The following is a 23,685-nucleotide window of genomic DNA, read 5'->3' as shown; positions in this document are numbered from 1 at the left end:
AGCAATTTAACGTCTGTCAGAGACTGTCAGACGTTAAATAACGTCGGCCCTGCAACAGTCAGACGTTAAATTACGTCGGCCCTGGTACAGTCCGACGTTAAATTACGTCTGTCAGGGCACACCAGACGTGAAACTGCACCATTTTTTTTAAAAAATTTGACTGTTTTTACAATATCCACACACCTGAAAATCAGAAAATTCCCAGAACAATTTCATAAAACTTTCAGCACAATTTTAGAGTTACAGTTATATATAATAGAACTAAAGTTTCAACATATATTCTAAACTAATATAAATAACAACAAAATAAAAGTTTCAACATGAAATTCTTGTACAATAAAGTTTTTAAAACGAGTTCTAATTCATGTGGTATCAACTCCATCTCTCCAATAGATATGCTGCCCATTCCTGTCTTAGTGTGTGGATAATGTCATCTGGTAGAGGTGATGGATTCTTGAATCGCTGAAAAAGTAATACAATTTCATTATGTATGAATATCATTCTTTAAAGTTTGATATGATTTATAATATGTGAAAGATATATATAATTACCTCTATCCATTCATCTTTAACTGCAGCTCGAATGATTGTTCTTATCCAAGACATGACATAATATCCACATTCCCATGAATCTTCTTGCTTGTTACACTGAACATTACAAATAAAATAAACACATCAAAGTCATAAGTTGACATACAGAAATTAATAACTTTAAAATGAATGAGTTCTAACCTTTGGATATATGACTTTAAGTTGTTGGCCTCTAGGTTTACCCACAATTCTAATGAAATTTTGGAAACATAAAACATATACAAGTTTTTATAACTAAGTAGATACATAGGTTAGGATTGAAAAAAAAATAATACTTACTCTTGTAACATGTTTTTAAAAGCTGGTGGAATCTTCCTATGGCATGAACAAAACCATACAACTAGGCATTGTCTTGGAATGATGAGACAAAGTTGCCAATGATACCTACCATCAATCACAAGTACTTAGCCAAAATAATTAATAATACTTCACAAAATATTATTAGCAAAAACACTTATGAATCAATGTATGGCGCAAAGTAGATCTCTCTATTTGACTCAACCATCCATGTTTGCAAATAAAGTTTGATTTGGTCAGGTGAGTTTCCCGAAGGTTGAATTGTTTGAGGTTCAATGAATCCATAGACGGAAACTATAAGTATAATAAATATACATATATAAAATAACACTGCAACAATAATATTCAAAAATAAAATGCAATGAGAATTATTTAAAATGCATATATCTAATAATAAATATAATTTTATTTACTAATTTTACAAATATTATTATAAAATTTTAAATAAAATATAAAAATAGTCTAAGACTAAAACTATAATGACATTTATAAATTAATACAAGTAATTCTATACATACAATGAACAAATATATACATACAATGAAAAACTAACCTCCTCTAATTGAAAGACGAACTTTGAGAGGAAGTCTAGGGTCTCCGCACACTGCTGGCCAAATGGGAACGAAGAGCAAGTGGGACGAATCTCAAAACGCTGCAAATGGGGATGAAAACGGAAAATAATCGGTTCAAAACGCGTAAAATCAACCCATAATTAAACCCCAACAAGTTTGATGGCGAAAACCTTTCGAAACTCACCTGGAGGGGGTCGGAAATGGCGTCGCCGGCGGGAACTCTCGCGAAAACGATGAACAGCGCGAGGGTTTCTGCTTTTCGCGCATAGATAAAGCAAAACTTAACGTCGGGGGTGTTATGTCCGACATTAAGTGACGTCGGGGGTGGGAGGGGCCGACGTTAAGTGACGTCCGGCGCGCGCTGGTCCGACGTCCCTTGACGTCTGTCGAGCTGGGGGCCGACGTCCTTTTTTGAGTGACGTCGGGGTATTTTTGAACAGACGTTAAGTAACGTCTGCCCGCTCCACGTCAGACGTTAAAAATGTCTCATTATTTACAAAAATACCACCGCTCATTTTTAACGTTGGACTTTTTTTAGGCAGACGTTATTGGAGTGACGTTAAAGGCCTTTTTTGTGTTAGTGAGAAAACAGCTCACACTGCTAAAACTTACTACAACTCAAAATCTAGCTACCTAAGACCTAATATTAGCACTAAACTATGCTAAAACTCCAAAAATTTAGTGCTGAAATAAACTACTGCATAAAACTTTTTTCAACGCCCTTGGACAACTTTTAATTACCAAAAGAAAAGTGGAGAAGACATCACAAAACAAAATTTGGAGGGAAATTCAAATTTGCCTACAGAAAACAATAAAATCAACTACAAATTGGTTAAAATGAGCTTAAGACTATCCAATCAGCAAAGGAAATGCTGAGGAACAATGCAAAAACAATGTATTTAGTATATGAAAGATGAAAACTAAGCTAAAAGTGAGCAATATCAAGGAAAACGAAAACTGAGGCGGAGACTAACTTGTATGGCTAGTTTAAGAATTTCTAGTCTAGTTAAATACCTAACTTCATTATTTTTTCATTCAATTACTGTGACTAAGTTGTGTGGCCTATTTTTATGCAGAAAAAGTAAACCAAGGAAAGAAAAACTAACAAAAACAAAGAAAGACTGCAGTAACTTGGCTGAAAAGTGGACAAAGAGTTGACTTTTTGCCTTTTTCCTCTAATATGAAATCTATTATGCGAAAGTGGTATGAACAGGACCAAGGACCTACTTAACAAAGTTAAAATGACTCAGGGATCCTAAGGAACAACTCAAAACTGAAATCCTACCTAAAACTCAAAATTTCACTACCTAAAACCTCTAAAAACACCTTTAAGATTCGCTAAAACTACGTTTATGCTAAAGCACGGGTAGGACTACCACTAAACTAGCTAGACAAGGTTAAAATGACTTAAGAAAATTTAATCCTAAGTCACAAACTATCTCCTAAATGATTTACCAAAAATCACTACCTAAAACCAAGACTAGTCTACAAAATTGACCCTTTTGTGTATGCATGTACTAAGCTAACCTATGGAAGTTTAATCTAACTATCCTGACATGTTTCTAATGGGAAAATATGAATAGAAAACAGCTCACACTACTAAACCTTACTACAGCTCAAAATCTAGCTACCTAAGACCTAATATTAGCACTAAACTATGCTAAAACTCCAAAAATTTAGTGCTGAAATAAACTACTACATAAAACTTTTATCAACACCCTTCGACAACTTTTAATTACCAAAAGAAATGTGGAGAAGACATCACAAAACAAAGATTGGAGGAAAATTCAAATCTGCCTACAGAAAACACCAAAATCAACTACAAATTGGTCAAAATGAGCTTAAGACTATCCAATCCACATAGGAAATGTTGAGGAATGATGCAAAAACAATGTATTTAGTATACGAAAGATGAAAACTAAGCTAAAAGTGAGCAATATCAAGGAAAACGAAAACTGAGGCGGAGACTAACTTGTATGGCTAGTTTATGAATCTCTAGTCTAGTTAAATACCTAACTTCATTATTCTTTCATTCAATTAGTGTGACTAAGTTGTGTGGCCTATTTTTATGCAGAAAAAGTAAACCAAGGACAGAAAAACTAACAAAAACAAAGAAAGAATGTAGTAACTTGGCTGAAAAGTTGAAAAGTTGACAAAGAGTTGACTTTTTGCCTTTTTCCTCTAATCTGAAATGTATTATGCGAAACTGGTATAAACAGGACCAAGGACCTATTCAACAAAGTTAAAATGACTCAGGGATCCTAAGGAACAACTCAAAACTGAAATACTACCTAAAACTCAAAATTTCACTACCTAAAACCTCTAAAAACACCTTAAAGATAGGCTAAAACTAAGTTTATGCTAAAGCACGGGTAGAACTACCACTAAACTACCTAGACAAGGTTAAAATGACTTAAGAAAACTTAATCCTAAGTCACAAACTATCTCCTAAATGATTTACCAAAAATCACTACCTAAAACCAAGACTAGTCTACAAAATTGACCCTTTTGTGTATGCATGTACTAAGCTAACCTATGGAAGTTTAATCTAACTATCCTGACATGTTTCTAATGGGAAAATATGAATAGAAAACAGCTCACACTGATAAAACTCTCTACAACTCAAAATCAAGCTACCTAAGACCTAATATTAGCACTAAACTATGCTAAAACTCCAAAAATTTAGAGCTGAAATAAACTACTGCATAAAACTTTTATCAACACCATTGGACAACTTTTAATTACCAAAAGAAATGTGGAGAAGACATCAAAAAACCAAAATTGGGGGGAAATTCAAATCTGCTTACAGAAAACACCAAAATCAACTACAAATTGGTCAAAATGAGCTTAAGACAATCCAATCAGCAAAGGAAATGTTGAGGAATGATGCAAAAACAATGTATTTACTATATGAAAGATGAAAACTAAGCTAAAAGTGAGCAATATCAAGGAAAACGAAAACTGAGGCGGAGACTAACTTCACTAGTGCAGAATTCCCATTTTACCTCGCCTTATATGCCTCGGTTGACCAGAAACCGAAGCATATAATGGCGCGGTGGCATTTTTGTTATTAGAGTCAAGTTTTAGGCCTCGGTTCTCCAAATACCCGAAGCCAAAGAGGGGTATAGGCCCCGGTTCGCTCAAAACCGGTGCCAAAGAGGGGTATAGGCCTCGGTCCAATAGGACTCGAAGCCAAAAAGTTGCTGGAAGTCAGGGGTATAGGCCTCAGTCCAAGGAGACCCGGTGCCAAAAGGGGGTCAATCGCTTCGGTTCCTCTAACAACCGAAGCCATACTCTTTATTTAGGGTTCAAAATTCTTCCGCCCCGCACCACCAGTGCCTCTCTCTCTCCGTGAGCACGATCCTTCCCCAAAATCTTCCACAGGCTGTGATGAATGGCTTCTCGGAGTCGCGCATCCCCCTCCTCCGTTCCCTGGCTGTGGCATACTCCCTCTCCCCCATTGTCTCCTCCGTGCTTGTCCTCTAGGGAAATCCCTCCACAGCGTCAACTGTTCTCAACCAACTTGCCCGCAACCTCTCCCTCTCCCCTTCCTCCACGCCCATCTCGCTTCTCCCCCAACCCTTCGCCAGCCTCAACAACCGCTTTCTCCCCCGTCCTAGCCACATCTCCACCGACGCCGTTTTGATCTGCGATGACGACGTCGAGGTGGACTCAAAGTCGTTGGAATTCGCATTTCGCGTGTGGGAGAAAAACCCTAACAGGCTAGTGGGACTCTTTGCGCAGTCCCATGACATCGATCTGAACCGGAGGGAGTGGGTCTACACGGTCCACAAAGTTCATGCTTCTGAGAGCCCATTACCTGTTCCTGTATACGTGCGTGGGTGGGGTTGGAATGGCGCGCGCGCGGGGGATCGTGGACGCGGTGCGGAACTGTGAGGATCGAAGGGGTTTTCTGACCAGGTGGGTTTGCAGAGTACCTATGGCCTCGGTCCTAACTGACCCGAGGCAGAAAGCTTTGTATATGGCACCGGTTTCAAACCCGAGGCCAAAAGGTTTACCTTTTGGCCTCGCCCCAATATGCCTCGGTTCCAGACCCGAGGCAAAATGCGAAAAATAACCGGGGCAGAAAGCCCTTACTGCACTGGTGCTTGTATGGCTAGTTTATGAATTTCTAGTCTAGTTAAATACCTAACTTCATTATTCTTTCATTCAATTAGTGTGACTAAGTTGTGTGGCCTATTGTTATGCAGAAAAAGTAAACCAAGGACAGAAAAACTAACAAAAACAAAGAAAGAATGCAGTAACTTGGCTGAAAAGTTGAAAAGTTGACCAAGAGTTGACTTTTTGCCTTTTTCCTCTAATCTTAAATCTATTATGCGAAACTGGTATAAACAGGACCGAGGACCTACTCAACAAAGTTAAAATAACTCAGGGATCCCAAGGAACGACTCAAAACTGAAATCCTACCTAAAACTCAAAATTTCAATACCTAAAACCTCTAAAAACACCTTAAAGATAGGCTAAAACTAAGTTTATGCTAAAGCACGGGGAGAACTACCACTAGACTACCTAGACAAGGTTAAAATGACTTAAGAAAACTTAATCCTAAGTCACAAACTATCTCCTAAATGATTTACCAAAAATCACTACCTAAAACCAAGACTAGTCTACAAAATTGACCCTTTTGTGTATGCATGTACTAAGCTAACCTATGGAAGTTTAATCTAACTATCCTTCCATGTTTCTAATGGCAAAATATGAATAGAAAACAGCTCACACTGATAAAACTCTCTACAGCTCAAAATCTAGCTACCTAAGACCTAATATTAGCACTACACTATGCTAAAACACCAAAAATTTAGAGCTAAAATAAACTACTGCATAAAACTTTTATCAACACCATTGGACAACTTTTAATTACCAAAAGAAATGTGGAGAAGACATCAAAAAACCAAAATTGGGGGGAAATTCAAATCTGCTTACAGAAAACACCAAAATCAACTACAAATTGGTCAAAATGAGCTTAAGACAATCCAATCAGCAAAGGAAATGTTGAGGAGTGATGCAAAAACAATGTATTTAGTATATGAAAGATGAAAACTAAGCTAAAAGTGAGCAATATCAAGGAAAACGAAAACTGAGGCGGAGACTAAGTTGTATGGCTAGTTTATGAATTTCTAGTCTAGTTAAATACCTAACTTCATTATTTTTTCATTCAATTACTGTGACTAAGTTGTGTGGCCTATTGTTATGCAGAAAAAGTAAACCAAGGACAGAAAAACTAACAAAAACAAAGAAAGAATGCAGTAACTTGGCTGAAAAGTTGAAAAGTTGACCAAGAGTTGACTTTTCGCCTTTTTCCTCTAATCTTAAATCTATTATGCGAAACTGGTATAAACAGGACCGAGGACCTACTCAACAGAGATAAAATGACTCAGGGATCCTAAGGAACAACTCAAAACTGAAATACTACCTAAAACTCAAAATTTCAATACCTAAAACCTCTAAAAACACATTAAAGATAGGCTAAAACTAAGTTTATGCTAAAGCACGGGGAGAACTACCACTAGACTACCTAGACAAGGTTAAAATGACTTAAGAAAACTTAATCCTAAGTCACAAACTATCTCCTAAATGATTTACCAAAAATCACTACCTAAAACCAAGACTAGTCTACAAAATTGACCCTTTTGTGTATGCATGTACTAAGCTAACCTATGGAAGTTTAATCTAACTATCCTTCCATGTTTCTAATGGCAAAATATGAATAGAAAACAGCTCACACTGATAAAACTCTCTACAGCTCAAAATCTAGCTACCTAAGACGTAATATTAGCACTAAACTATGCTAAAACTCCAAAAATTTAGAGCTGAAATAAACTACTGCATAAACCTTTGATCAACACCCTTGGACAACCTTTAATTACCAAAAGAAATGTGGAGAAGACATCAAAAAATCAAAATTGGGGGGAAATTCAAATCTGCTTACAGAAAACACCAAAATCAACTACAAATTGGTCAAAATGAGCTTAAGACAATCCAATCAGCAAAGGAAATGTTGAGGAATGATGCAAAAACAATGTATTTAGTATATGAAAGATGAAAACTAAGCTAAAAGTGAGCAATATCAAGGAAAACGAAAACTGAGGCGGAAACTAAGTTGTATGGCTAGTTTATGAATTTCTAGTCTAGTTAAATACCTAACTTCATTATTTTTTCATTCAATTAGTGTGACTAAGTTGTGTGGCCTATTGTTATGCAGAAAAAGTAAACCAAGGACAGAAAAACTAACAAAAACAAAGAAAGAATGCAGTAACTTGGCTGAAAAGTTGAAAAGTTGACCAAGAGTTGACTTTTCGCCTTTTTCCTCTAATCTTAAATCTATTATGCGAAACTGGTATAAATAGGACCGAGCACCTACTCAACAGAGTTAAAATGACTCAGGGATCCTAAGGAACAACTCAAAACTGAAATACTACCTAAAACTCAAAATTTCAATACCTAAAACCTCTAAAAACACCTTAAAGATAGGCTAAAACTAAGTTTATGCTAAAGCACGGGGAGAACTACCACTAGACTACCTAGACAAGGTTAAAATGACTTAAGAAAACTTAATCCTAAGTCAGAAACTATCTCCTAAATGATTTACCAAAAATCACTACCTAAAACCAAGACTAGTCTACAAAATTGACCCTTTTGTGTATGCATGTACTAAGCTAACCTATGGAAGTTTAATCTAACTATCCTTCCATGTTTCTAATGGCAAAATATGAATAGAAAACAGCTCACACTGATAAAACTCTCTACAGCTCAAAATCTAGCTACCTAAGACGTAATATTAGCACTAAACTATGCTAAAACTCCAAAAATTTAGAGCTGAAATAAACTACTGCATAAAACTTTGATCAACACCCTTGGACAACCTTTAATTACCAAAAGAAATGTGGAGAACACATCAGAAAACAAAATTTGGAGGGAAATTCAAATCTGCATACAGAAAACACAAAAATCAATTACAAATTGGTCAAAATGAGCTTAAGACTATAAAATCAGCAAAGGAAACGTTGAGGAATCATGCCAAAACAATGTATTTAGTATATGAAAGATGAAAACTAAGCTAAAACTGAGCAATATCAAGGAAACCGAAAACTGAGGCGGAGACTAAGTTGTATGGCTAGTTTATGAATTTCTAGTCTAGTTAAATACCTAACTTCATTATTCTTTCATTCAATTAGTGTGACTAAGTTGTGTGGCCTATTGTTATGAAGAAAAAGTAAACCAAGGACAGAAAAACTAACAAAAACAGAGAAAGAATGCAGTAACTTGGCTGAAAAGTTGAAAAGTTGACCAAGAGTTGACTTTTTGCCTTTTTCCTCTAATCTTAAATCTATTATGCGAAACTGGTATAAAGAGGACCAAGGACCTACTCAACAAAGTTAAAATGACTCAGGGATCCTAAGTAACGACTCAAAACTGAAATCCTACCTAAAACTCAAATGTTCACTACCTAAAACCTCTAAAAACACAATCAAGATAGGCTAAAACTAAGTTCATGCTGAAGCACGGGTAGAACTACCACTAAACTACCTAGACAAGGTTAAAATGACTTAAGAAAACCTAATCCTAAGTCACAAACTATCTCCTAAATGATTTACCAAAAATCACTACCTAAAACCAAGACTAGTCTACAAAATTGACCCTTTTGTGTATGCATGTACTAAGCTAACCTATGTTTCTAATGGGAAAATATGAATAGAAAACAACTCACACTGCTAAAACTTACTACAGCTCAAAATCTAGCTACCTAAGACCTAATATTAGCACTACACTATGCTAAAACACCAAAAATTTAGAGCTAAAATAAACTACTGCATAAAACATTTATCAACACACTTGGACAACTTTTAATTACCAAAAGAAATGTGGAGAAGACATCACAAAACCAAAATTGGAGGGAAATTCAAATCTGCCTACAGAAAACACAAAAATCAACTACAAATTGGTCAAAATGAGCTTAAGACTATCCAATCAGCAAAGGAAATGTTGAGGAATGATGCAAAAACAATGTATTTAGTATATGAAAGATGAAAACTAAGCTAAAAGTGAGCAATATCAAGGAAAACGAAAACTGAGGCGGAGACTAACTTGTATTGCTAGTTTATGAATCTCTAGTCTAATTAAATACCTCACTTCATTATTTTTTCATTCAATTAGTGTGACTAAGTTGTGTGGCCTATTTTTATGCAGAAAAAGTAAACCAAGGACAGAAAAACTAACAAAAACAAAGAAAGAATGCAGTAACTTGGCTGAAAAGTTGACCAAGATTTGACTTTTTGCCTTTTTCCTCTAACTGAAATCTGTTATGCGAAACTAGTATAAACAGGACCAAGGACCTATTCAACAAAGTTAAAATGACTCAGGGATCCTAAGGAACAACTCAAAACTGAAATCCTACCTAAAACTCAAAATTTCACTACCTAAAACCTCTATTAACTCCTTAAAGATAGGCTAAAACTAAGTTTATGCTAAAGCACGGGGAGAACTACCACTAGACTACCTATACAAGGTTAAAATGACTTAAGAAAACTTAATCCTAAGTCACAAACTATGTCCTAAATGATTTACCAAAAATCACTACCTAAAACCAAGACTAGTCTACAAAATTGACCCTTGTGTGTATGCATGTACTAAGCTAACCTATGGAAGTTTAATCTAACTATCCTGACATGTTTCTAATGGCAAAATATGAATAGAAAACAGCTCACACTGCTAAAACTTACTACAGCTCAAAATCTAGCTACCTAAGACATAATATTAGCACTAAACTATGCTAAAACTCCAAAAATTTAGAGCTGAAATAAACTACTGCTTAAAACTTTGATCAACACCCATGGAGAACCTTTAATTACCAAAAGAAATGTGGAGAAGACATCAGAAAACAAAATTTGATGGGAAATTCAAATTTGCATACAGAAAACACAAAAAGCAATTACAAATTTGTCAAAATGAGCTTAAGACTATAAAATCAGCAAAGGAAACGTTGAGGAATGATGCCAAAACAATGTATTTAGTATATGCAAGATGAAAACTAAGCTATAAGTGAGCAATATCAAGGAAAACAAAAACTGAGGCGGAGACTAACTTGTATGGCTAGTTTATGAATCTCTAGTCTAGTTAAATACCTAACTTCATTATTTTTTCATTCAATTAGTGTGACTAAGTTGTGTGGCCTATTTTTGTGCAGAAAAAATAAACCAAGGACAGAAAAACTAACAAAAACAAAGAAAGAATGTAGTAACTTGGCTGAAAAGTTGACCAAGAGTTGACTTTTTGCCTTTTTCCTCTAATCTGAAATCTATTATGCGAAACTGGTATAAATGTTGGTATCGCGCAGCGGAATGTCTGAGCGTGCGGACAAAACCAAGAAGGGGGTGAACTGGTTTTTGAATAATAAAATTAATACTTTAAAATTTTTCCAAAATTTATCAAGTAGATCAATAAATAATTTCTTTATAACACAATAATAGATGAAATAAAGAGATAGAGAAGAAGATTGAACACAAATATTTATACTGGTTCGGATCAAAAGACCCTACGTCCAGTTGTTAATCTCTTAAAAACGAGATTAACTAAATCACTAGCAAGTAACAGATTTACAATCAGATATTTAGAGTGTAAGGAAAGAAAACACCTCTCTTGAATCACACAAGAGATGAACACCTTTCTCTGAATCACACAGAGAACCTTGACCTTAGCTTTCCTAGCAACAGCAGCAGCACTCAATCTCCTAGAACACCTCTCAGGAAAAGTTATCGCTCTACCCACACTAGGTTTTTCAAAGCTTCTATTGAGAACACTCAGAGAACTCTCTTGCAGTCACAGCACTAGTACTCTAGCTTCTCAAAAAGGTAATTGAGAAGTAACTCTGAAGTTCCTTAAATAGGGGTTCCAGAAATTAGGTCAAAAAGTTGAACAGTCGCACCCAACAGACCAGGATAATCGATTATCACTAGTGATAATCGATTATTCTAGTGTGGTTTATGGAAAACAAATTTTTGAGCAGATAATCGATTATCAGAAGTAATAATCGATTATTCCAGTGCTTTCTTGAAAAAATTTGTTCAGCTCAGGATAATCGATTATTCCAAGTGATAATCGATTATCATTTTGATATTTCGAGAAATACTAGAATTTTCTTGTACAATACTGCTTCTAACTTAATCTAATTACATTTTACAAGATAGCTTTAAATATAATAACATGTAGTCTTCATATTGTCTTCTAGATGGCTATCAGGCTTCTTTTATCATCATCAAAATCTTGCTTCAGCATTTAGACTTGTATTGCTTTTGCCATCAATCTCCCCCTTTTTGATGATGATCAAAACAATATGTTTAAAGTATCTGCAATCAAAATATCTTACAAGGAGATTTGTTAGTAGTACTGTTTGGTTTAAATGTTTAAACTTTTTCTCCCCCTGTTTTGATCATAAGAAAAAGGTTTTAATAAAGAAGCTCCCCCTCAATTTGGCATAGGTAAAGAATAACAAGATAAATATACTTATATTAAAAATAAAACTGGAAAACATATTACAATTGCAAACAATGAGACTATGATGTAGACTTTTAAAAGTCTTGACTCATGTCATCATCGTCCTCATATTTATCAAATTTATGTTCTAAGTTAGAGATCCTAGAATCTAATCCTCTAATTAAGCCAGTGACTTCTTCATGTCTGTGAGTGGAGAGAAGAAATAATTCTTCAAGCCTCTGATTGAGATTTAAAATGTGATCCTCTAAAGAAGAGGATGAGCCACCAACACCACTGGATGATCCAATATGTGTGTCAACAGAAGGAATAGGAGCAGTGGGAGGATTTTCTTCTTCTTCATTGTCCGAAGAAGGCATATCATCCTTGTGAATTTAGGTATTCCCAAAAGGAATAAATTTCATCTGCTTTAAGGAGTTTTCTGCAATTTTGTTTGCTGCAATTGTCTTGTGAGACTGTTCATCAGAGACATTTACCCCTTTATACTCACAAATATGAGAGATGAGCAAGGAATACGGAAGAGGATATTGAGGCAATCGTTTGGCTTTTAGCATGGTGTCAAGAATGATGCTTGGCCAATAGATAGGGATGTGGTTGAGCATGGCATATATTATCATAAGATCGGCTTCACTGCACTGTGCCTGATTTGTACCACGTGGACATAAAATCCAAACAATGAGATAGTGAAATAGACGCTCATTGATTTTGAGAGGTCTAGCTAGTAATTGACGGCCAATTTCTTGATCTGGGCGTCGCATAAAGGATCTATATGCAAAAATTCTGTTGAACCCTTCTATGCCAGCCGTGAGAATGGGAGATGTGCCATCATGAATGGGAAATTGTGCAACATTTTCCCAAATATCATCATCTAAAATGATGTCGATACCTTTCACTTTTGTGAACCCAACTCCATCTTTGAATTTGTAGTTGAAATAAAAGGCTCGAACCAAATCTGGATAGTAAGTGCCTTGCATCTCTGTGAAGAATTTCACACCTTGTTCAGCCAGAAAGTTTTGAATGGTGAAATGGCGATTTACAAACCATTGAGACTGGATGAATTTTGGAGTGATGAGGGGTTTGTCTTTCCATAGTGTGATGAATTCAGAACGTCTTTCTTCATCCGAAATCCATCCTTCAATGGAGGTTGTTCTTGGTGCAGTTGAGGGATGAGAGGCATGAGATGCAGTCCTTCTGCGTGTAGGAATTACTCTACGAGAGGATTCAGCCATGGTTTAGGTAAAAGAGAGGGAAGCCTTTGAGAGCTTTGTGAGAAAATGAGAAAAGGTGAGGGTCTTGAGTGTTGATGGAGAGAAAAGAGTGTTCTGGTGACAAAAATGACTAATATTTATAGAGAGAAGACTCCAACGGCCATATACACGCGATTTGATGAAAATCTAGCCGTTGCAACGGCTAGTTTTTGAAATTTTGTTGGTCCAACGACGTGTAATAATCGATTATTCTAAGATGATAATCGATTATTGGTTCATAAACTGGGCAAAATATGAAGTCTGACGAGCTGATAATCGATTATCCTAAGTGATAATCGATTATTCCAGTGAGTTTTGGTTTTTGGCTCAGAATTAAAGATAATCGATTATGGCCCTGAATAATCGATTATTACAAAATGTTTTTGAATTTTTAGGAGGAGATTTTAAGGATAATCGATTATTACCCAAAATAATCGATTATTCCAGTGAGTTTTGGGATTTTTGAAGAGAGTCTGATAATCGATTATTGACACTTGTAATCGATTATTTACGCTATTTTTCGGATATTTTAAGGATTGTGAATTTTTAGCATTTTAAGAGATCTCTAATATGCCTAAGTCTCTTCTTAGTTCATAAAATCTATCTTTAGCTAAAGGTTTTTGTAAAGATATCAGCTAATTGATGCTTTGTATCTACATATTCTATTTCACAATTTCCTTTATTAATGTGATCTTTTAGGAAATGATGTCTTATTTCAATATGCTTTGTCCTAGAGTGCATTATGGGATTTTTTGTTAAATTAATAGCACTAGTATTATCACATTTTAGAGGTATGTGATTTAAAAAGATATTATAGTCTTCTAGTTGTTGTTTCATCCAAAGAATTTGAGCACAACAATTTCCAGCTGCTATGTATTCAGCCTCTGTAGTTGACAAAGCCACACAAGCTTGTTTCTTTGAGTGCCAAGAGACTAATGAACTACCTAAGAGGTGACAAGTACCACTAGTACTTTTTCTATCTATTTTACAACCACCATAATCAGCATCTGAATAGCCTATCAAATTAGGAGACGCTCCTGAAGGATACCATAGTCCAAAACATGCAGTACCTTTTAAGTATTTTAAAATTCTTTTTACTGCAGTAAGATGTGATTCTTTTGGATTGGCTTGAAAACGAGCACACACACATACAGATTGCATAATGTCAGGCCTACTAGCAGTAAGATACAACAAAGAACCTATCATGCCTCTAAACATAGTTTGATTTACCTCTATTCCTGATTCATCTTTATCTAAGTAGTAGGAGGTTCCCATAGGAGTACTTGCTTCCTTAGCAGTATCCATTCCAAATTTCTTAAGTACTTCTTTGTAGTACTTAGATTGAGAAATGAAAGTTCCATTTTCCATTTGCTTAATTTGAAGACCCAAAAAGAATGTCAACTCTCCCATCATTGACATTTCAAACTCTCCTTGCATTATGCTTGCAAAGCCTTTACATAGTGAACTATCAGTAGACCCAAATATTATGTCATCTACATAAATCTGAACTAGCAAAATATGTTTATTTACTCTTTTGATAAACAGAGTTAAATCAATTTTACCTCTTTCAAAATCATTTTCTAACAAAAATGTACTTAATCGTTCATACCAAGATCTAGGTGCTTGTTTTAATCCATACAATGCTTTCTTTAATTTATAAATGTGATCAGGAAACTTATAGTCTTCAAAGCCAGGTGGTTGTTCAACATACACATTTTCTTTTATAAATCCATTTAAAAAAGCACTTTTGACATCCATCTGATATAGTTTGAATTTCATGAGAGAAGCATAGGCAAGAAGTAAGCGTATAGCTTCTAACCTGGCAACTGGAGCATAAGTCTCATCATAGTCTATACCTTTTTCTTGTCTGTATCCCTTTGCTACAAGTCTGGCTTTGTTTTTAGTGATGTTTCCATCCTCATCCAGCTTGTTTCTGAACACCCATTTTGTTCCTATTACTTGGTGTGAATCATCCTTAGGAATGAGTTCCCAAACTTCATTTCTTTCAAATTGATTCAGCTCTTCTTGCATTGCAATGCACCATTGATCATCTTGAAGAGCTTCGTCTACACTTTTGGGTTCTATCTGTGAAACAAAGGCAACAGTCATACAGAAATTTGACATATTTCTAGTAACAACTCCCTTTGATATGTCTCCAATGACATTTTCCAAAGATAATCCTCTAGGTGATTTCCAACTTTTGGCAAGATCTTCAGGTTCAGTCAGTGGATTTTCATTTAGATACATCTCATCAAGGGCTTCTTTAAAATATTCTTCATCACCTGCATTTGTTTTATTTGACTCAAGAGGGTTCTCCTCAAGGTCCACAATTTCATCAAAAACAACATGCACATATTCTTCCATATTCAAGGTTCTTCTATTAAAAATCCTATAGGCTTTACTAGTTAATGAATAACCTAAGAAAATAGCTTCATCAGCTTTAGAATCAAGTTTACCCAAATTTTCTTTTCCGTTATTCAGAACAAAGCATTTGCATCCAAATATTTTTAAATGTGCTACATTAGGCTTTCTTCCTTTAAACAATTCATAGGGGGTAACCTTTAAAATTGGTCTAATGAGCATTCTATTTAATACATAACAAGCAGTGCTCACAGCATCAGCCCAAAAATATTTAGGCACATCATATTCGTTCAACATGGTGCGAGCTAATTCTTCTAAAGATCTATTTTTCCTTTCTACAACTCCATTTTGTTGAGGAGTTCTAGGTGCAGAAAAATTATGCATAATTCCGTTTTCTTCACAAAAGTTTTCAAATAATTCATTTTGAAATTCTCCACCATGGTCGTTTCTTAAAACTTTAATTTTCAAATCTTTTTCATTTTGAACAGCTTTTGCAAATTTTTTAAAAGCTTTGAATGCCTCACTTTTTAGTGTGAGAAAGAAAGTCCATGTATATCGTGAGTAATCATCAACAATAACAAGAGCATAATAATTTCCTCCAAAGCTTTTTGTCCTTGAAGGGCCAAATAAATCCATATGCAAAAGTTCTAAAGGTTTTGATGTAGAAATTACATTTTTTGAATGAAATGAAGATTTTACTTGTTTTCCTTTTTGACATGCATCACATAGTTTATCTTTTTCAAACTTTATTTTTGGTAATCCAATTACTAATTCTTTGGAAATTAGTTTGTTTAATTGTTGCATGTTAATATGAGCAGCTCGTTTATGCCATAACCAAGGATTTTCTTCTTTAACAACCAAACAAGTTATATCACTAGATGATGCAGTATCAAGATCAATTAAGTAAATATTATTGTGTCTCATACCTTTTAATGCTACTTCTTTGGAGTCCTTTTGATGAATAGTGCAGTAGTCACTCTCAAATATTACTTTGAGTCCTTTATCACATAATTGGCTTATACTGAGAAGATTGTGTTTTAGTCCTTCCACATATAGTACATCCTTGATCTCCAAAGTATTTCCTCCACCTACATCACACGTTCCAAGTATTTTTCCTTTGTTGTTATCCCCATAAGTGACAAATCCTTGTTCCTTCTTTTTAAAGTTCTTAAACTTCTTTTTATCTCCAGTCATGTGTCTTGAACAACCACTGTCAAGATACCACATTGATCTTCTGGATTTAGAAGTCATCTGCAAAATAAGGAAACAATTCATTTAGGTCCCCAACAACTTGTTTGGGTCCTTGGGGTTAAAAAAAATATCTACTTATGAACAGGAACCCAAATATATTTCTTATTAGGAACACTAAGATGTTTGATATTGCATTTGTTTGAAGTATGACCCTTTTTCATGCAATAAAAACATGTAGTAGTACATGCATATGTATTTATAGAATGATATGTTCCTTTTTCTACCCAAACTCTACGAGTTCTTTTAGTTTTATTTTTAAAACTATGATTATGAGCATGCTTGGTCTTATTTGGATTTTTCTTGATTTTAAACTTTTCACAACTTTTATTTTCTAAAGCATCTGCGAGATGTTTTTCCAAAATACATATATCAAACATGTAACTTTTGCATGAAGCACATTCAACAGTTTCTTTATTTTCTAAATTTGAAATTTTATTTTTCAAAAATTCTTCTTCTTCAAGAGATTTTTCAAATTTACTTTGCAAATCTTTAAAATCAGATTTTAACTTTTTATGAGCAGTATCCAATTTACTAGATTTAATAAGCAATTGTTGAAAGGCGTCATACAAATCATCATAATCATTTTCGTGGCAAGTAGAATTTACCTCACTATCAGAATCATCATGATTGGCCATCAGACATAGATTTGCTTTTTCAATTTCAGAATCGCTAGAGTTTGATGAACTTGAGGCATTGTCTTCCCAAGCTATATATGATAAAGGATTGATCACTACCAAGGATGATGGCCCATGGCACATGCTTAGAAGAAAGGGAGTTCCTTGATCCCTTCCTTTGCTTTTATTTTCTTTAGTTTAAAATTCCTTTAAGTTGGCTTGGTTGACTATTTTTGAGCTGACTTGTTGACCTTGACTTTGGGTTGACTTGTTGACTCAAAAGATTAGCTTAACCTTAAACCAACATGCTAATAAATTCCTTAAATTGCTTTTGTAGGAATAAGAAAGGAGGAGGACCACATAGGAGACACTTGGCGTCCTAAGGAAGAGAGAGAAGGAATAAGACTTTCTAGAAGCATCTAGAAAGAGGAGGCCCACATGCCTTGGACACCAAGTCTTCTAGAATGTTCTAGAACCTTCCTTTGGGAGCCTTGGCCATGAAGACTTGCCACCTAGATGGCTTGGACGAAAATTCACCCATGTGCACCCTAGGATGACCTACTTTCTAGAACATGCTAGGTTTCTTTTGTAATCCTTTAACTTAGTTGTTTTGCTAAGGGGCCCCTAGACTTGTCTATTTAAGGGGACCTCTAACACTTGTACAAGGGTTGAACATTTTGGAGAAATTATACACTTTGTGTTTCAACCTTTTGTGAGAGCATTCCTCCTTAGGGAGTGGAGTTCTTTCAAGCCTTATCTTGCCTTGGCAAGTGGCGGCATACACCACTCATCTTCAAGGTTGCCATGGCTTCTTCTAGCCTAGCCTTGTAGTGGCGTGAATCCTCCATTCCTCCCATTTCCCTTGCTTTTCATTTTATGTTTCTTTACTCTTCTTGGTATATATTGTTTCTATTATATGTTTTTCCTTTTGATTTCTTACTCCCCATCAATCCATTCTCCTCCTCTCTAGAACCTTGGAAAGGAACCTTCACATCTAGATAGTTTGCTATCTTAATGTCCAGTGGGGATTTCCTTGGTTTTCTTAATCAACTCACACCATATTCAATAATCTTAAAAAGGAACAAGATAATCCTTCATGATGAAGGATTATCTTGTTTCCTTTTAGAGTTATGAATATGGTGAAGTTATTTAAGAAAGCTTTTTGAAAATTCCCACTGGACATTAAGATAGCAAGCTATCTAGATGTGAAGGTTCATTTCTCAAGCTCATGAAAGGAAACAAGATAATCCTTCATCATTTGGTATCTAGAGCTTTGGTTGTCCTTGAATATGGTGTTTTCATGTTCTAACCTTGTCTTGTGTAGCTATCTTTGAATGGTCCACATAAAAACAATGTTGGCAGAAACTGTTCACGGTTTTAAAAGATTAAACTGCACCTGCTCAGTTGTCCAAAAATTACGTTCTTGATGTCAAAAGAAAGCTCTGTTAGTCTAGTTTTTAACAAAAAAAGAACCAATGCATTTGGAGTTTTGTGGAGAGAGTTATGATTAAAATAGTAAGCAAAGGTCAAAGCTGCCAAGATCACCGCGAATCAACGTTTTTCAGGTTATGTTGGGCAGTTTTGGCTACTGTTTTTGTTACTCTTCTTACTCCTAAATGTTGTTGGATAACATGTCTTTGTGTGCTTAATCATTGACCTTCATTTCCAAAAGTTTAAATGCATGATAGCTACATGTTTGAGTCTTTAAATGTGCCTAACTTTTGCTTGAGTCATATGTCATATGTTAGCTTGAAGTTTTCTTGTTCTTGTTATTCTAAGTATTTGATTATTGCATTCACCTTATGTCTTGTTTGATGTATGCTCCTTGAACTTGATTTTTGGCCTAAAAATTTGGGAACTAAGTGTCCAAGCCACCCAAAACACCTTTCTCATCATTTTGTGAAACTAGTTTTTGAAAGAAGAAAAATTTTGGTACACTTTTACAATCTTACCGAGAGAAATATGGCTCTTTGATGAACCAAAACTGTGTTTCTACTAAGTGTTATGGTACTAGTTTTCATATTTGGGTGTTGGGTGATATTGGCTAATTAGTTTCATGCTTAAAACTTGGTTATGATCTTTCTTGGTGTATGCACGATTTGAGACTTGGTGATGTATAGTTCAAGTATTTTTCCAATAGAGTCTTTTCATGTGCTTTTCTTGCTTGTTTTGATTTAAAGTTTTGTCACCTTGATATCCTTTCCTTAGAGTTTAGCTTTCTTGGCTTAAGTACTTTTATTGCTTGTCTTTAGGTTCTTTGTTTTGTCTTAGTAGTTTTCTTCCTTTGCTTTCTTTTGAGTGTAGTGGCCAAGCCACTTGAACTTGTCTTGAAAAGGTTTCCAAAAACTTTGAAAGCATTTCACTCCTTGGAGGAGCTTTGAGTGTAGCCTTGCCTTGTTACTTTGGGAGAGTGATGTAAACACTTGGGTCACATTTTGGGTTGGAATTGGTCTCGGTTTTCATGTTGTCTAACCCCTAATTCATTTATTTTGTCTCGGATTTGAGTGTTTTTGTTGTAGGAATCATGGCAAGTTCATCAAATGCACCTACACCAAACAAAAACAATACATTGATGAGATTGCTTCGGGATTTGGAGTTGTCTAGGAAGGAGGCCTTTGAACAATTGAGAAAAGACAAGGAGCAAAGTGACCTAAGAATCCAAGAGCACATTCAAAGGCTTGAAGCTAAAGAGCAAGAAAGAGGGGCTAGGAAAAGAGGGCATTTTAGGCGCAACCCATCACAAGAGAAGCAAACTCCAAAGATTCCTAAGTTCTATGGAGGAAGTGATCCCAAAATCTTCCTTGATTGGGAAGCTAAAGTTGATCAAATTTTCAATGAAAATCATGTAAAGGATCAAACACAAGTTGATCTAGTAGTGTTAGGATTTTTTGAGTATGCCAAAACTTGGTGGCATAAAGTTTGTAAAAATTATGACCAAGGGCCACCCGCGGCTTCTTGGATGGACATTAAAACTCTTATGCGCGCTAGATTTGTTCCTCCCTCCTATAGGAAGGAACTTCTTTTGAAGCTCCAAAGGCTTCACCAAGGTCCTATGTGTGTGAGTGAGTACTTTAAAGAATTAGAGTCTCAAATGTTTAGGGTTGGAATAAGAGAAACTAACAAAGAAAAAATGAAAAGGTTTGTGAATGGTCTTAGGAGAGACATACAAGACCAAGTAGAGTTGTATGAGTACTCCACTCTTCAAAATGTTTTCACACTTGCTCTTAGGATTGAAACTCATTTGAAAAGAAAGAATAGGGCAAGGAAGAGTTACTCACCCAACCACTACTATAGTCACTCATGGAAGGGAAAAGCTAAAGAGAAACATGATAAATTTCCTTCTAAGTCTCACCAAGCACCATCAAGTAAAAATAAGTTACCAAGTGGTCACACTCACCATTCCACTTCTCAAAGATCAAGTTCCATTAAATGTTTTAAATGTTTGGGGTATAAACACATTGCTTTGAATTGCCCAATCAAGAAGACAATGATCTTAAAGAAGAGTGATGATGAGAGTGAACATTTTTCTTCCCCTTTTCCCCAAAATACTTCTTCCCACACTTCTTCAATTGAAAGGAGTAAACCCTTTGAAAATGGATTGTTAATGGTAAGGCGCCAACTAGGGCAAGTTCCCAAAGAACTTGATCCTTCTCAAAGACAAAACCTTTTTCATGGAGGGTGCCTTATCAATGACAAGATATGTCACTTCATCATAGATAGTGGAAGTTGTGTAAATATGGCTAGCCCAAGAGTGGTGGACAAGTTTGGCTTGAAAACAATTCCTCATGTCAAACCCTACAACCTATCATGGCTTAAGGAAGAAGAAATAAAAGTAACTAAACAAGTCCTCATTAACTTTTCAATTGGCATTTTTAAGGATGAGGTATTATGTGACATTGTGCCTATGGAAGCCAACCATATTTTGCTAGGTAGGCCATGGCAATTTGATCGAAAAGTTGTTTATGATGGCCATGCAAACACTTATGTTTTCTCCTCCCTAGGAAAGAAGTTCACAATCCTACCTCTCCCACCTCCACAAGAAAATGAGGACAAAAATAAAATAAAAGATGAAAAAGAAAAAGAAAAGGGGCAAGCTTTCACCAAGGAGTTACTTGCCTACAAAAAGAGTTTTTCAAAGCAAGAGGTGCAACACCACTCTTCATTCTCTTCCCAAACAAAGAGAGATGAACAAAAACACAAGCAAGAAAAGGAGAGTGGCATTAAAAAGAAAGAGGACATCTCCAAGACTAGGGATCAAATCATTAAAGATGAAGAAAGTTCTCATCAACTCAAGTCAAGCTCCATCAACAAAGACTTCAAGAATTTGAGGTCAAATTCTCTCCAACAAAGGGAGAATGATAAAGGATTGATCACTACCAAGGATGATGGCCCATGGCACATGCTTAGAAGAAAGGGAGTTCCTTGATCCCTTCCTTTGCTTTTATTTTCTTTAGTTTAAAATTCCTTTAAGTTGGCTTGGTTGACTATTTTTGAGCTGACTTGTTGACCTTGACTTTGGGTTGACTTGTTGACTCAAAAGATTAGCTTAACCTTAAACCAACATGCTAATAAATTCCTTAAATTGCTTTTGTAGGAATAAGAAAGGAGGAGGACCACATAGGAGACACTTGGCGTCCTAAGGAAGAGAGAGAAGGAATAAGACTTTCTAGAAGCATCTAGAAAGAGGAGGCCCACATGCCTTGGACACCAAGTCTTCTAGAATGTTCTAGAACCTTCCTTTGGGAGCCTTGGCCATGAAGACTTGCCACCTAGATGGCTTGGACGAAAATTCACCCATGTGCACCCTAGGATGACCTACTTTCTAGAACATGCTAGGTTTCTTTTGTAATCCTTTAACTTAGTTGTTTTGCTAAGGGGCCCCTAGACTTGTCTATTTAAGGGGACCTCTAACACTTGTACAAGGGTTGAACATTTTGGAGAAATTATACACTTTGTGTTTCAACCTTTTGTGAGAGCATTCCTCCTTAGGGAGTGGAGTTCTTTCAAGCCTTATCTTGCCTTGGCAAGTGGCGGCATACACCACTCATCTTCAAGGTTGCCATGGCTTCTTCTAGCCTAGCCTTGTAGTGGCGTGAATCCTCCATTCCTCCCATTTCCCTTGCTTTTCATTTTATGTTTCTTTACTCTTCTTGGTTTATATTGTTTCTATTATATGTTTTTCCTTTTGATTTCTTACTCCCCATCAATCCATTCTCCTCCTCTCTAGAACCTTGGAAAGGAACCTTCACATCTAGATAGCTTGCTATCTTAATGTCCAGTGGGGATTTCCTTGGTTTTCTTAATCAACTCACACCATATTCAATAATCTTAAAAAGGAACAAGATAATCCTTCATCAATATATGCTTTCTTTTTGAAGAATTTTCTACTTTTCTTTTCTTCACTTTTCTTTGAATTTGGGCAGTCAGCTTTGACGTGTCCAGGTTCTCCACATCCATAGCATTTGAAATTTGAGGATGATCCTTGATTATCCTTCTTGTTGCTCTTGAATTGATTTTTACCTTTGGCCTTCATGAATTTTGTAAACTTCTTAATCATGAGACTAAGATTTTCATCATCATCTGAATCTTCTTCTTCCTTTTGTCTTTTGCCTTTAACCACTTCGGTTTTAAAAGCTATGTTCTTCTTTCTTCCAATATCTTCTTCATCATTTAATCTGCCCAATTCAAGCTCATGTTCTCTCAACTTTCCAAACAGAGCTGCCATCGTCATTGTAGCAAGGTTTTGTGACTCCGTGATGGCTGTCACCTTTGGCTGCCAAGTCCTGTTCAATGATTGAAGAACTTTTATATTTAATTCATCAGTGTCAAAAGTTTTACCTAAACCTTTGAGATGATTGACGATATGTGTGAATCGTTTCTGCACATCGTATATAGTTTCTCCTTGCTGCATCCGAAACATTTCGTATTCTTGAATCAAGGAGTTCTTGCGTGCTCTTTTTACATCGTCGGTTCCTTCATGGGTTACACGTAATATTTCCCACATTTCTTGTGCACTGGTGCATACTGAGATCCTGTAAAACTCATCTAGGGTTAAGGCAGATGAAATTATATTTCTAGCTTTTACATCATATTGGGCTCTTCTATTTTCGTCTGATGTCCATTGCGAGAATGGCTTTGGTTCCTGCACATAATTTACAATATTAACAGGAACAAATGTACCATTTAAAACAGCATCCCAAATACCCCTATCAACAGATTCCAGAAAAAATTGCATCCCAACTTT

The 23,685-nt window shown here is 35.6% G+C and overlaps 1 protein-coding gene, 1 long non-coding RNA gene and 1 pseudogene across 2 annotated transcripts; 1 reads left to right on the top strand and 2 right to left on the bottom strand.

Annotated features, from left to right (window-relative positions):
• Nucleotides 1-388: 388 nt before the first annotated feature.
• Nucleotides 389-990, bottom strand: LOC146886957 (uncharacterized). The gene is made up of 4 exons (XR_014994341.1): nt 870-990; nt 732-780; nt 552-647; nt 389-462 (listed from the first exon to the last, which is right to left on the bottom strand). It is a non-coding gene; the product is annotated as an uncharacterized LOC146886957 (long non-coding RNA).
• Nucleotides 991-4,849: 3,859 nt separating this feature from the next.
• Nucleotides 4,850-13,059, top strand: LOC146886956 (glycosyltransferase family protein 64 C3 pseudogene; annotated as a pseudogene).
• Nucleotides 13,060-13,102: 43 nt separating this feature from the next.
• Nucleotides 13,103-23,445, bottom strand: LOC146886955 (uncharacterized). The gene is made up of 3 exons (XM_085671950.1): nt 22,805-23,445; nt 17,433-17,544; nt 13,103-13,177 (listed from the first exon to the last, which is right to left on the bottom strand). Exons 1-3 carry the CDS (start codon nt 23,443-23,445, stop codon nt 13,103-13,105), a joined length of 828 nt encoding a protein of 275 aa, XP_085528076.1.
• Nucleotides 23,446-23,685: the final 240 nt, after the last annotated feature.

Source organism: Vigna unguiculata, chromosome 4 (assembly GCF_037176805.1).
Source record: "Vigna unguiculata cultivar grain cowpea cultivar isolate G323 ecotype 2 chromosome 4, ASM3717680v1, whole genome shotgun sequence".
Classification (NCBI taxonomy): Eukaryota; Viridiplantae; Streptophyta; class Magnoliopsida; order Fabales; family Fabaceae; genus Vigna; species Vigna unguiculata.
Note: the sequence above shows the minus strand (reverse complement) of the source record. Positions and strands in the feature narration are given on the sequence as shown.